Below are 14,960 nucleotides of genomic sequence, written 5' to 3'. Positions count from 1 at the left end.
TTACAACAGAGCTTTTAATTCATTCAATTTAGTCGGAGCCATTCTGTATGGAGAGATCGAAATTGGTGCAGTTCTAGGTAATAAATCAATAGCAAACTCTACCTCTCTAATCGGAGGCAACCCCGGCAATTCTTCTGGAAATACATCCGGGAACTCGTAGACTGACAGTACTGATTCAAGCTTCGACTCAGACATTTTAGTGTTTAATACATAAGCAAGATAAGCTTCAAACCCTTTTCGCATATATCACTGAGCAGACATATACGAAATCACCATAGGCAATTTATTTGATTCATTTGTTTCCACCCGAAGTATTTCACCATTTTCACATTTCAACTCAAGAGTTTTCTGTCTGCAATTTACTCTGGCATCATGTAGTATCAACCAATTCATACCCAAAATGACATCAAACTCGTCAAATGGTAGCAACATTAGATTAGCCGAAAAACAGTGACCTTGAATCATCAAAGGGCAATTTTTGCAAACCTTATCTACTAACACATATTTGCATAAAGGGTTTGACACTTTAATCACAAATTCAGTAGATTCTACAGGCAAGCTCTTACTAGATACCAAATTCACACAAACATAAGAATGAGTAGATCCGGGATCAATCAATGCAATGACAATAGTATCATTAAGAGAAAATGTACCAGTGATCACATCAGGAGATGACGCCTCTTCCCGAGCATGTATGGCATAAGCTATAGCAGGTACTCTAGCTTCCGATCTACCAGTTGATTCCTTTGTCACACTTCGACTGCTAGCTCCACTTCCAGTATTTCTCAGAGGTCTACCTCTATTAGCAGCACTAGTCTGTCTGGCACTCTGAAATTTTCCTTCTTCAACCCTTTTTGGGCAATCCTTAATATAATGTTCTCGGGAACCACATTTGAAACAAGCCCGGCAAATTGTCCAACACTTCCTGAAACGTTGTTTACCACAATGCTGACACTCAGGTCTATTATATCTCACATTACCTACACTCGCCATTGAAGTAGCTTAAGCTTTAGAACCTGAAAATGATCTCCCACGATCCTGATATGAATGTCTAGTTGAAACAGTCAACCGAGGATTCATTTCTTTAGACTTTTTTAACTGAGATTGGAATAACTTACTCATTGGCTTCTTTCTTACATCTCTAGCTTCATCCACAGCTTTTCTCTTCTCGTTGCTCAGTTCTTCAGCATTACAAGCTCGATCGACCAATACCACAAACTCTTTCAACTTTAAAATCCCAACTAGCAGATTGATGTCTTCAATTAGCCCATCCTCGAACCTCTTACACATAATAGCTTCGGTGGACACACACTCCTGGGCATACTTGCTGAGTTTGACAAATTCACGTTCATATTCTACCACAGACACTCTACCTTGTTTCAGCTCAAGGAACTCTTTCCGTTTTTGATCAATAAACCGTTGGCTTATATACTTCTTTCTAAACTCCTCTTGGAAGAAATCCCATGTAACCCTTTATTTCGGAACCACAGATACCAATGTCTTCCACCAATGATATGTCGAATCCCTTAGTAAAGATATAGCACATTTCAAACATTCTTCGGGAGTGCAAGAAAGCTCATCGAATACCCTGATAGAATTTTCAAGCCAGAACTCTGCTTTCTCGGGATCATCATCTATATTAGCCATAAATTCTTCAGCCCCTTGCTTTCGAATTTTATCAACTAGGGGTTTGCTCAATTTTACCATTTCGGCACATTGAGGAACTACGGGAACTGGTTGAGGAATAGAAGGGGGTGGAGGAGGCTAAGTGTTTGGATTTGCCCGAACAAATTCTGTGTACCAATTACTCATCATATGAAGAAAGGCTTCCCAAGCCCCATCTCCCTAATCATGTGTCTGATGCCTGCTCTCAACCGGCATAGTCCCTTGTGCGGGAGCCGGCACATTACTTTCTACATCATTATCTATAGCTCGGTTGGGATCCATTTACTATATAAAAACACGATTTAAATTGTCAGGAGTTATCACACTATCATAATATAATTATGGCATGTATAGATAGACTTCCACACAGTACGTAAATCCAAGGACCGCCTAAACCTCGGCTCTGATACCAATAAATGTAACACCCCTTACCCATGTTCTAAGCCGGAACAAGGTACGGAATATTACAGATCACGAAAACATGAATTCACACATTTATCTGATCTTACGTAATTAATTGCTCTAGCTTGAAAAAAAATAGATAACATTAATAGATATACATAAGTACAAGTAAATTATCAAATTTTGAAAAGTAATATTTTAAAACAAATTAATTATGACACATAACAAAATGTTTTAGCCCTCTATACATGCCATAATTCCAAAATAGTGTTTACAAAATACCAAAAAGTATTGATAGTGTGGTTGGGTCTCCGACGATCTCCAAATCTCGAGCTGGCTTAGTAATTCTATAAGACAAGAAAAAGAAAAGAAGGTAAGCATATAGCTTAGTAAGTAAGTACGAAATTGATATTCAATTTATCAAAGTAAAACAATCATACTAGTATAAAATCACATATTCAGGACAGGCTATTTTCTGGAGTCCCGGTTAAAAAAATCATATCTCGAGGTACAAAACTCGAAATCTAATTCCGTAAATTTTCCCTGAAACTAGACTCATATGTATACTTACTAATTTTTTTCTAGAATTTTTGGTTGGGTCAATTAGTACAGTTTATTAGTTAAAGTCTCCCCTGTTTCAAGGTTCGACTACACTACGAACCAAATTTCTCCATGTACAGAATTCCAACGACCATGCCATTTGTTTCCCTTAAAAATAGACTCAATAAGGAATCCATTCATGTAAAGTATGACTCTTAGTAATTTTTTTACAATTTATGGTGAATTTCTAAAGTCAGAACAGGGGATCTCAAATTCATTCAGACCCTGTTTCACAAGAATTCAAATATCACACAATATAAAATTCTTTTGCTTTCTCAGTTTCTTTTATGTGAAAATAGACTCATTAAGATTTATTTTCATATATAATTTGCATTTTTATTCAACTTCCACAATTTTTGGTAAATTTTTAAAATCATGTAACTGCTGTTGTCCAACACTGTTTTATTTCTAACATTCACTCTTGCATAATTTCACCTAGTCCTTTTTGTTATACCAAAATTCACTCAATTATCGAGCACATAGCTCCTAACTTTTCATAAACATAAATTTTCACATATCCACCTTATAATAACTTTCACATATTACCACTTTATCGGTTCTCCCCGTTGAACTCAACAGAAAAATAACAAATATGCCATTGTTCACACATATTTCTCCTTTCCACACTTATAGTCGAAGCTATCTGATATGCATAGTAGCCTGCACTTAGTACTACTCATGCGACCAACAATCCGGTACATGTAGTAACCTGCACTTAGTACTACACACATGACCTCACCATCTGATACACGTAGTAGCCTGCACTTAGTACTACACACGTGATCGAAGTCATTGAGTACACATAGTAGCCTGCACTTAGTACTACACATGCGACTTAATAGTATGGTACACGTAGTAGCCTGCACTTAGTACTACACATGTGTATTCACAATGGGTCATCGTTTTGTTCTGATTCGAGGGTTCAACAGAAAATCTTTCCTTTTCACCGATTAACACTTATTCATAATCTAATTAAATTTGCAAGTTTCCATCATTTAATCATTCTATGGACAGTCACCAATTCATATGATAACAACATAAAATAACATAAAAAAAATCGATAAATTATTCATATACAAACTTACCTCGATGTTAACTTTCGAAATGTTATAATTTAGTCCGGAAGCTTTTCTTTTCCCCGGTCACGATCGATTCCACATCTTTCTTGATCTATAACAACACATTTAGCTCATTTAACACTCATACTATTTATTTCAATCCAAAAATCACATTATGGAAAAATTACGTTTTTGCTCCCTAACTTTTACAAAATTACTATTTTGCCCCTAGGCTCAGAAATTTAATTTCAGCCCTTATTCTTATGTTTTATGACATGCTAAACATTTTTATCTTCTCTGGAAACATCAAATTCTTACTCTAACATGTACTTATAAACATTAGGTATTTTTACCGATTAAGCCCTTTTACTCGTTTTCACTCAAAACCGAGTAGCACAAGTTGTCTAACATAATTTAAAACCTCAAATTCTATCATAAAACACCAAAATACACAAATTTCACCTATGGGTATTTGTCCAAATATGAGCCCTAGGTTGAATTATTGCTAAAATAAGCTAAATCGAGCTATCGGGATTTCAAAAACATAAAAATCATTAAAAACGAGACTTGAAATCACTTACTATGAAGCTTGAAAATTAAAGAAACCCTAGCTATGGAGGAGAGAAAAATTCGGCAGCAACTAAATGAGAAGATGACCATTTTTGTGTTATTTTTCCCATTTTATTTCATTTAATATACAAATGACCAAAATGCCCTTACTATTAAACTTTCCAAGAATTCCATCCATGTCCAATTTTTGTCCATAAACTTAAAAATTGGTAAAATTGCTATTTAAGACCTCCCAATTAATATTCCAAAGCAATTTCATACTAAAAACCTCTAGAACACAAGTTTTGCAAATTATTCGATTTAGTCCCTAATCTCAACTTAAGCGCTTAATGCATAGAATTTCATCACGAAATTTTCTCTCAATCATGAAATCATATCATAAACCTCAAAATAATTATAAAACAATTATTTCTATCTCAGATTTGTGGTCACAAAACCACTATTCCGATTAGGCCCTAATTCAGGATGTCACATCAAAACTAGCCAAAATCCACCCTCCCCCAACCCCTACTCCCTATTCCAGCCACCATTCCCTAGATTCTCACTTTCCCAACCCCTAAACCACCCTCAAAGTCACTCAACTTGCATTAATCCCCATTTTCCCCTCCCTATACCCTCCATTTTCCCACCACATGGTTTCCTCTCCGCGTCACATGCCCATGCTCGCCATCACACGCCCGTGTACCGCCTTACAACAGCCCTTGGTTCACTTTCTTAACCTTGTTTTTCCAATTTGTGTTGTTACATTAGTATTTTTCATGCTTTACGTAGATATTGTTACTATTACAAATATGTTTTAGACAAGTTAAGAATTTGCTTTAGAATTTTCTATATTTGACTTATTTAAAACACTAAATAGCATATACTAGTTTTAGGCCTATTGCTTAACTATTGATGTATCTTGGATTCTATCAATGCTAATGTATTTTCAAGTATATTATGTCATCATCAAGGGGAAAAAAGGCCGTAGTCCCTTCCTCAAAAAGACATAGGGGATCAAGCTCTTCCTCGATACGTGCTACATATAATATCCCGAATTAGGGCCGAATTGGAATGGTGGTTTCGTGACCACAAATCCAAGATAGAAATAATTATTTTATGATTATTTTTGGGTCTATGATATGATTGCATGATTGTGTGAAAATTTCGTGAAGAAATTCTATGCATAAAGTGCTTAATTTGAAGTTAGGGACTAAACTGAATAAGTTGCAAAACTTGCATTCTAGAAGTTTCTAGTATGAAATTGCTTTGAAATATTAATTAGGAGGTCTTAAATAGCAATTTGACCAATTTCAAAGTTTATGGACAAATATTGGACATGAATGGAATTTTTGGAAAGTTTAGTAGTAAGGGCATTTTGGTCATTTAGGTGTAAAATAAATTAAAATACAAAATTAAAAGCCAATTTTACTCATCTTCTTCACCATGGACGTGTATACCAAGGGAGACTCCATGGCTAGGGTTTCCAAGCTTCCAAGCTCGATTGTAAGTCCGTTCTAGCCTCGTTTTTAATGATTTTTACGTTTTTGGAGTCTCGGTAACTTGATTTAGCTTATGCTAGCAATAATTCAACCTAAGGTTCATATTTGGAAAAATACCCATAGCTGAAATTTGTGTATTTTGGTGTTTTATGATAGAATATGAGGTTTTAAATTATGTTAGACAACTTGTGCTACTTGGTTTTAAGTGAAAACGAGCAAAAGGGCTTAATCGGTAAAAATACCTAATAGTCATAAGTACATGTTAGAGTGAGAATTTGATGTTACCATAGAAGGGAAAAATGATCAGCGTGTCATAAAACATAAGAAAATAGGATGAAATTTAATTTCTGAACCTTGGGGCAAAAAGTGCAAATATGCAAAAGTTTAGGGGTCAAAATGAAAATTTTTAAAAATATGATTTTTGGAGCCATATGAATAGTGTGACTAATTATTAGGCTAAATGTGATATTATAGATGAAGGAAATTGAGATTCGGGCTTAAATCGAGAAAATACAAGGTTATGGACTAAAATGGTAAATTCTTTGCTTCGGATCGAGGTAAGTTCGTATGATAATAATAATGCAATGTTATGTTTGAATTATATTTCTTACTATTATTGCATATATTTTATGATTTAATATATTGGAAAAGTTGATGGAATGGTGTTTATGATGTGGAAATATGACATGAAAGAATGTTACATGAAATGCAAGAAAATGAAGATACATAACAAGTGATATATGAAATATGTGATATATGTTATGTAAATTCTTAAATGCTGATTTGATATTTGAGTTGTGTCTTATTATACTATGAATGGACAATTGGTACTATGGATAGTGAGATCGACACTTCGAGTAAATTCGATAAATAATCTATCGATTCTTTTTATGTTATTATATTTTGATATCATATGAAATGTGGCTGCCTATCAAATGTTTATTTTATGTAAATTATAAATTTAAATTGATTACAGACAATTTAGTAAAATGTTGAAAAGTGAGGAATTTCCCGATTGAACCTTCAGAATAAAAACTATACGAATGATCTATTGTGAGGTCGCATGTGTAGTACTAAGTGTAGGCTACTATGCGTACGCGAAAACTGTGATCACGTGTGTAGTACTAAGTGCAGGCTACTACGTGTATCAGATGGTTAGGTCACGTGTGTAGTACTAAGTGCAGGCTACTACGTGTACCGGATAATTGGTCTCGTGTGTAGTACTAAGTGCAGGCTACTACGTGTACCGGATAATTGGTCGCATGTGTAGTACCATGTGCAAAGCTACTATGCGTGCAGATAGCTTTGGCTACAAGTGTGAAAATATATGCGAGCAATTGAGTATCGCTTATTATTCAAGAGTTCAACGGAAAATCGGTTAAGTAAAAATACAACTGAACATGATTATATGATGAATAAGTGTAGGTATATGTTTATGAAAAATTATGAGCAATGTGCTCGATAATTGGGTGAATTTCGATAAGACAAAATGGATTAAGTGGAATTATGTAAGAATGAATTTTAGTGGTAAAACAGTGTTGGACAGCAGCAGTTGCATGACTTTGAAAATTCACTAAAAATTGTGAAAGTTGAATAAAAATGAAAATGATATATGAAAATAAATCTTAATGAGTCTATTTTCACATTAAAGAAACAGTGGAAGCAAAATAAGTCTATATTGTGTGATATTTGAATTCTTGTGAAATAGGGTCTGAATGAATTCGAGATTCCCTGTTCTGACTTTAGAAATTCACCATAAATTGTAAAAATATTATTAAGAGTCATAACTTACATGGATGGATTCCTTATTGAGTCTATTTTTAAGGGAAACAAACTCTATGGTCTTTAGAATTCTGTACAGGGAGAAATTTGGTTTGTAGTGCACAGAGGTCAGAGTAGTTGTACTCTGAAACAGGGGAGACTTTAACTAATAAAATGTACTAATTGACTAAACCAAAAATTCTGGAAATTTTATGGGAGAAACATATATGAATCTAGTTTCAAGGAAAATTAACAAAACTAAATTTGGAGTTTTTTAGCTTTAGATATGAATGATTTAGTAACTAAAACTCGATAACACATCTTAACCTGAATATGTGTAATTGTACAATTATAAGTGTTTTATCTTGAAAAGCATGGTAGTAATTGCTTATTATTTTCATATGAACTTACTAAGTGTAAAGCTTACCCATTCTCTCCATTTCTTTAGTATTGGCAGGTCGGCTCGGGGTTGGAGATCGTCAGAGGCAAAATCACACTATCAAACTATCATTTTTGGGAAAATTAATTCAAATATTAGAAATATCAAGTGAGTGGCATGTATAGGAAGTTGGTTTGTGATATGTATTTTATTATGATTTTGACCTCACGTGTCGACCGCATTGAGTTATCGTATATGATCATGAGATGTGGTCCTTATCCATTATGGTTTATAAGTTTAATTAATCGTGCCATGTCCTACGTTTTGATGTGATGATATAGTTAGCTTTGTTTGTTATGCATGTGTTCGAAAAGTTTTAAATTAAATGAAATTTTATGGCTCCGTTTTCGTCTATGTGTATTGTTAAGTCTGGTAATGCCTCATACTCTGTTCCGGCCTTGGTTATGGGTAAGGGGTGTTACACTACAGCCGAAGTTCGGTACCCGTTCCTTGAATTTCCACAAGCTTCGCAGGAGGAGCTATTTCAGATACTCCGTGCACGACCCATCACCATAGGTCACTGCATCGACTGGGCTACCGTAGAGCAAGTCCAGCTCATTGATGCCATCCGCGTCATCTTGTCCACTGACCCATGGGAACGGTTCTTCGCTATTACCGAGCCCACTTATTTAGAGCTAACTCTAGAACTATGCTCTACTTTTCATTTACAGGTGGTGATGACGAACAATGATGACCCAGGCACCATTCACTTCCGATTAGGCGGTCTAGTTCATGCGATGAGTGTCCCAGAGTTTGGAATTGCTCTGGAACTTTACACTGATAAGTTTGTGGAGGAAGAGGACATGAATGCACTCCCACGCAATATCCACATCTCCCCCTCCTTGTGCTGGAAGGCTTTGGCACCACTCTCTTCCACCTACGACCCCAGCCACTCGAAGGCCTTAGCTCTCCCCCCTTCCCTCCACTATCTCCATGCCATATTGGCTCACACATTGACCGGGAGGAGAGAGAGCACCGGCATCGTCAACACCCACGACGCCTACTATCTATGGTGCATGGCGAATGCACACGTGACCGACTTGGCATATTTCATTGCTTTCGCCAATCACCATTAGACCGAGCGGCATAGGAAGGGAGTGATCTCCATCGGCCCCTACGTGACGCACCTTGCCAGACACTTCGGCCTCCTCAACACCGTGGCTCAATCATCAGCACTTACCCTGATAGGTCAGATGTCCCCACAGGGCATCATGACTATGTTATACATGCGGGTGATCGAGTGCCGACGTGGGACCGATCCTCCTCAGTACCGTCTCTCACATGCCATTGACGAGGAGGATCTTGAGAACATTCTTGATGATGTTCCCCCACAGAACGAGGAGCCTTCGACCGCGCCACCTAGGGAATGACCAGTTCTTGCAGCTGCTTCATTGGCACATCTTTTCGACTGACTCGCCCACTTCGAGCAGTACTGCACCACACAGTTTGAGATAATCCAGGAGTGAGATTGGCGACGGGACCGACAGATGGACGATACGCAGGCCATGATGTAGCAGCTGTGCCAATAGTTCCACATCACCACTCCAGCACCACCACCTGAGGGCCCCACCGACGAGGATCATTGAATCCTCCTATTTTATTTTTATTTTATTTTATTTTATTTTATTCTTATTTTTATTTTTATTTTGATTTTTCAATTTTCTTATTTTGAAAGACATATCTATATTAGTAAATTTTTATTTTCCATTTTCCGGTATTTCTAACAAGTAATTCCAATACACTCTCTTCCACACCAACTCTTAATAAGCTCTTCATGATTCTACAGACTTTCAAGCAAAGCTGCTAGGAATATTTTATGCAATGAGGAAACAAATAGGGAACAATACCTAACGAGTGCCATGTTCAACGACCCAATTTCTTCATCTAGCCAAGAACAGTGGCCGCTACCATTTTCCCCAAACACTCCATCCTTAGAATCAAGCTCCACATCCTTCCAACAGGGAGTTTCATCTCTTTCCCTCTTATGATTTTCTTTATGTTGAATAGTCTATCTTTATACATTGAGGGCAATGTACATCTTAAGTGTGGGGGGTGAACATGAAACCTAACTTTTTGCATTATTCTCAAATCCCTAAATTTGGTCTTGTGTTTAAGTGATGTTCTCATAATCCTGATCTAATGAATTCTGATTGATCTATAATTATTATTGATATGTCATGAATTAGACCAAGGGAATTATGCATGATTATTTGATTATAGGACATTAGAGAATCAAGCATGATAAGTTGATAATTTGAGAACTAAAAGTTTTAGGTTATTTCCTGAATTGAGGTATTATCTTGAAATCTTAAGTATACAGGAATGACATCAAAAACCCAAATTTTTGGTGAGATTTTTGAGCCTTTTGGGCATATAGCTTTCTTTCTTGCTCACTTCTTTTGTGGTTTGAGTGTGTCAACACTGAACTGTTATTCTAGAACTTGCTTCGATTATACATGTCAAGATCACACGTATGATTTGATATACTGAGATGATAAAAGCACTTAGGATTTAACCCACTTACTCCATAAAAAGCCTTCCCACATAATTAAACCCTTAGTGAACCCCCGTTGAGCCTACTAACCCTTTTTCATTAATTAACCCTCGTCATTAACCCATTAACCCATTATTGTTGAAATCCTCTTACTTAATTTGACCCTTTTTATCGAGATTGAATTTAATATTGTTACCTCACTATGTTCACAATTTTTTGTTACTGAATCATGAAGTATAATTTCTGTATTGTATTAACTTGATTTGATCTTAAAAAAAAAGTGTGTGTAATTCTCAGCAAGCTAAAGTTGTCATGAACTCATGTAAAATAGTTCTAGCTATTTCTTTGTGATTCAGTGATTAAGTTTTTAATAGTGGGGTAACATATTGAAATTATCTCGATTCTAACCCCTGTTCTTCAACCTGTATCCATACCTGTAACCTAAACCCCGTTACAACCATGCAAAGACCTTTTGATTAGTGTATCATATCATTTACAAGTGGTGGAGATTTGATTTTCATGCAAGCCTATGGTAATAACTTTTCATGTTAGACAATCGAGTGCTTAATCTTGACCCTTAAACACTTTGAGTGATTTGAGTGAATCTTTAGTGAGGATGTCATCTCTTGTATATTTAGGACTAAAGTTAATTACTTAAAGGAAAGAGCTTACCTATAATTTTATTATCGAGATATCCAATTTAGATTGTTTGAGGCTTTTAATGCCCCTATAGTTAAATTCTCACTGTATAAATTACCGTGGAATAGTTTGTAACATTATCAGTAATGATTATGTGATTGAAAAGAACAAATTCTAGCAGTAAGTGAGAATTTTTCTTGAGGACAAGCAAATGCTTAAGTGTGGGGGTATTTGATAAACGCCAAATTATTCATGTTTTTACCCTAAATACTTAGCATATTTATGGATGTTTACTATTAGATTTGTGGATTTGGGTGCTCTTAATCTGGTTATTTCATGTTTTGCACCCAGGAGAGCAACAAGGGTCAAAAGGAGCAAAAAACGAGCTAAAAAGGGACAAAACAGACCAAATCGAGAAGACCACACGGCCTAAGCCTTGCCACACGGGCAGCTCACACGCTCGTGCCTTTCAAGGGTGTCGACCAATGTTTACACGACTCACACGGCCTGGCCATTGAGCCCACAAGGCCGTGGCAATTTAACGGATCGAACACGGCCTGGCAACCATGTCACACGGCCATGGCACACAGGCGTGTCCCTTTTTCAAGGAGTTGTATTTTGCACGAAAAATGGATACTTAGGGGCCAAGAAAGCCAATCAAAAGCCTATATAAACACCCTAAGTATGACCCAAAAAGGGGCCTCTCTCTCCAGAACTTTTCTGGAACACAGAACCACACGCTGGGAATTACTTGAAGGAAGCCAGATGATCCATCTCAAAAGCCGGAGCTACTCCAAGACTGAAGATCTCTCTCAGAATTCTTTCAAGGGTTTTAGAGTTTTCTTTATGTTTTGCTATTTTTATACTTTTGAGATGTGCTCTTATTTTATTATGAACTAAACCCCTTAGATACCTAAGGGGGATAAAACCTATGATGGAACTTATTATTATTATCTGAACTGTATGATAAATACTTGATTTGTTTTTAATTATGTGTTCTTAATACTTGAGTTAATATTCCGGGTATTAATTCATGATTTGATATGCTTATGCAGAGGAGGAATAGTCCCTGCCTAAGAGTAGATTTGGCATAATTAAGCGGAGTTGATCAGGCGCCTAAAAATAAGGTTACGAGATTTTTCCAGATTGGGGTGAAACCTAATATGGGAGTCCATAGATCGAGCTAATGCAACCCTAGAGTGTTAATTAGAGAAAAGTCTCGGTTACTCAATCTAGGGGTTAGACGTTATTAGTCTTGAATAGGGATAATAACATAGGTTAGGGAGTCTCACGGATTAAGTCAAGTGAATAAATCGTCCGGTTCAAAGTCAGATAACAAGTGAAATCTAGGTGGATTCCTCCTAGGGTGTCGTCTTTATCAATTGCTTTTCTTCAAGTCTTTTTCCAAACTTTCCATTTGCTTTGATTAAATTAGTTAATTAGTTTAGATAATTAGTTTAATAAACAAACCCTTTTATTGTTAGGCTAGATAATAAAAAGATAGTTATTACTAGTACTTTTGGTTCCCTTGGGTACGACATCCCGGTCTTGCCATTACTATACTATTGTTTGATAGGTGCACTTGCCTTTTTGTCGTGATAATAGTTAGTATAGGTTTGACCTTCATTATAAAAATTTATTACTTGTTACGAATCACTGCGATCAAAAGGCAAGCGCACCTATCGAATAGTAGTATAGTTTATAGCAAGACCGGAATGTCGAACCCACAGGAACTAAAAGTACTAGTATTAACCTTCTTTTTATTTTCTAGACTAAAAATAAGGGGATTTGTTTTATCTAAACTAATTAACTAAACTATGAATGCACAGAAAGTAAATTGGGGAAATACTTTTGGGAAAACTAATTGATTTAGACAATACCCAAGGGAAAAATCCACCTAGACTTCACTTGTTATTTGACTCTGAATTAGACAATTTATTCATTTAAATTGATCCGTAGAAATCCCTAATTTATATTATTATCTCTCTTGAGACTAACAACGTCTAACCCTAGGTTAATTAATTGAAATCTCTTTCTAATTAAAACCCTTAGTGTTGCATTAACTCGATCTATGGATTCCCTTATTAGGTTTCACCCTAATCCGGCAAAATTATGTCACCCTATGTCTAGAGGGGCAATCAAATCCACTTAATTATGCTGGACCTACTCTTAGACAGGGACTTTTACTCCTCAAAATAAGCACATCAATGCTTGAATCAATATCCTGGAATATTAAAGCAAGAATTTAGAACACATAATTAAGATCAAATCAAATATTTATCATATAATTTAAAAAATAATAACAAGATTCGTATTAGGTTTCATTCCCCTTAGGTATTTAGGGGATTTAGTTCATAAGTGTAAAAGAAAACATCTCAAAAGAATAATGATAACAAAACATAATGAAAACCAAAAATCCCGAAGGAAAGTGAAGGGAGATCTTCAGTCTTGAAGGAGAATCCGACTTCTGAGATGGATCAATCGGCTTTCTTCGAGTAGTTCCTTGCCTCCTACTTCGCGTGTCCCTTAAGTGCTTCCTCTAGAGTGTTTAAATAGACTTTAGAATGCTTCCAAACCCTCAAGAGTGCCCTTTTTCGAATAGAACTAAACTTGGGCTCGACAGGGACACGCCCATGTGTAAGTGCTTCAAACCGTGTTAGATTCTGTTGAATAGAGACGGGTGTGTGGTCTACCCGTGTAAAGAAGTCCAGGCTGTGCTAGAGTCTGCTAAAACTACACGGGCATGTGGTCTACCTGTGTAAGGAAGTCCAGGCCGTGTTAATTTCCCACGTTGACCCATTTTCTCCGTTTTTGGCCCGTATCTTGCTCTTTTTACTCTTCTATGCTCACCTAAGTATAAAACATGAAAGTAAAGGATTAGGAGCATCAAATTCCATAAATCTAATGATAATTATTCCAAATATATACTAAGCATGGGATAAAAATATGTATAAATTATGACTTATCAAATACCCCCACACTTAAGCGTTTGCTTGTCCTCAAGCAAAATCCTCAATTCACAATTAAGAATTCATTTTTCTCAACTTATAATTCCAATCAATAATATCTCAAAGTAAACCGTAAGTAATCATACATTGAGAATTCAACTAAAAGAACATCAAAGTTTCAAAAATTCCAAGTTGAGCATTTTATCACGAAAACATAGGTGTCTCCCTTCATCTAAGTAATTCAACATCCTCACTAAAGATTCACTCAAATCACTTGAGCTGTTTAAGGACAAGAAATTTAGCACTCAACAGTCAATATGAAAAGTTATTACCATAGGCCTGCATGAAAATCAAATCTCCACCTCTATATATATTGAGATGATACATCAATCAAAAGGTCTTTAGAGGGTTGTAACGTGGCTTTGGTTAGGGGGTGCGGTCACAAGTTGAAAGAAAAGGTTAGAATCTAGATTGAATTGAAAAATTACCTATCAAGAAATATACTAGAACTGACAAATTAAATTCCTAATTAGAAGATCCTAGAATTGATTTTTTCTTCATTGACTATGGAATTAAATACTTAAGCTCAAAAACAAAATATTACTACTAATATGTATGTATGTATGTATATATATATTTTAAGAACAAATCAAAATAACATAGAATTTTGCTAACTATCAAACCTAAAACATACCTAAGCAATTTATTCAAATCAAATCTCGACAAAAATAGGGATCAAATGAGTGGATTTCAACAATAATAGGTTATGGGTTAATATTGAGGGTAAATCAATGAATGGTTTGCTAGGCTCAAGAGGGTTCACTAAGGGTTAGTTATGAGGGTAGACTTTTATGGAGTAAGTGGGTTAAACCTAAGTGCCTTTATCATCTCGACATATCAAAA

The 14,960-nt window shown here is 35.8% G+C and overlaps 1 protein-coding gene across 1 annotated transcript; it reads right to left on the bottom strand.

Moving 5' to 3' along the window:
* On the bottom strand, nt 1-1,290 carry LOC108477688 (uncharacterized). The gene is made up of 3 exons (XM_017780200.1): nt 1,119-1,290; nt 654-980; nt 1-233 (listed from the first exon to the last, which is right to left on the bottom strand). The coding sequence occupies exons 1-3, from the start codon at nt 1,288-1,290 to the stop codon at nt 1-3; spliced, it is 732 nt and encodes a 243-aa protein (XP_017635689.1).
* Nucleotides 1,291-14,960: the final 13,670 nt, after the last annotated feature.

This window comes from Gossypium arboreum, chromosome 3 (assembly GCF_025698485.1).
Source record: "Gossypium arboreum isolate Shixiya-1 chromosome 3, ASM2569848v2, whole genome shotgun sequence".
NCBI classification, from domain to species: domain Eukaryota; kingdom Viridiplantae; phylum Streptophyta; class Magnoliopsida; order Malvales; family Malvaceae; genus Gossypium; species Gossypium arboreum.
Note: the sequence above shows the minus strand (reverse complement) of the source record. Positions and strands in the feature narration are given on the sequence as shown.

Coding starts and splice junctions, on each gene's coding strand:
- LOC108477688 (XM_017780200.1), bottom strand. CDS start 1,290: ATGTGTAAGAGGTTCGAGGATGGGCTAATTGAAGACATCAATCTGCTA. Junction 981..1,118: donor TGTAAGAAAGAAGCCAATGA/GTAAGTTATTCC, acceptor TGGCGAGTGTAG/GTAATGTGAGATATAATAGA. Junction 234..653: donor ATCTCCTGATGTGATCACTG/GTACATTTTCTC, acceptor ATATGCGAAAAG/GGTTTGAAGCTTATCTTGCT.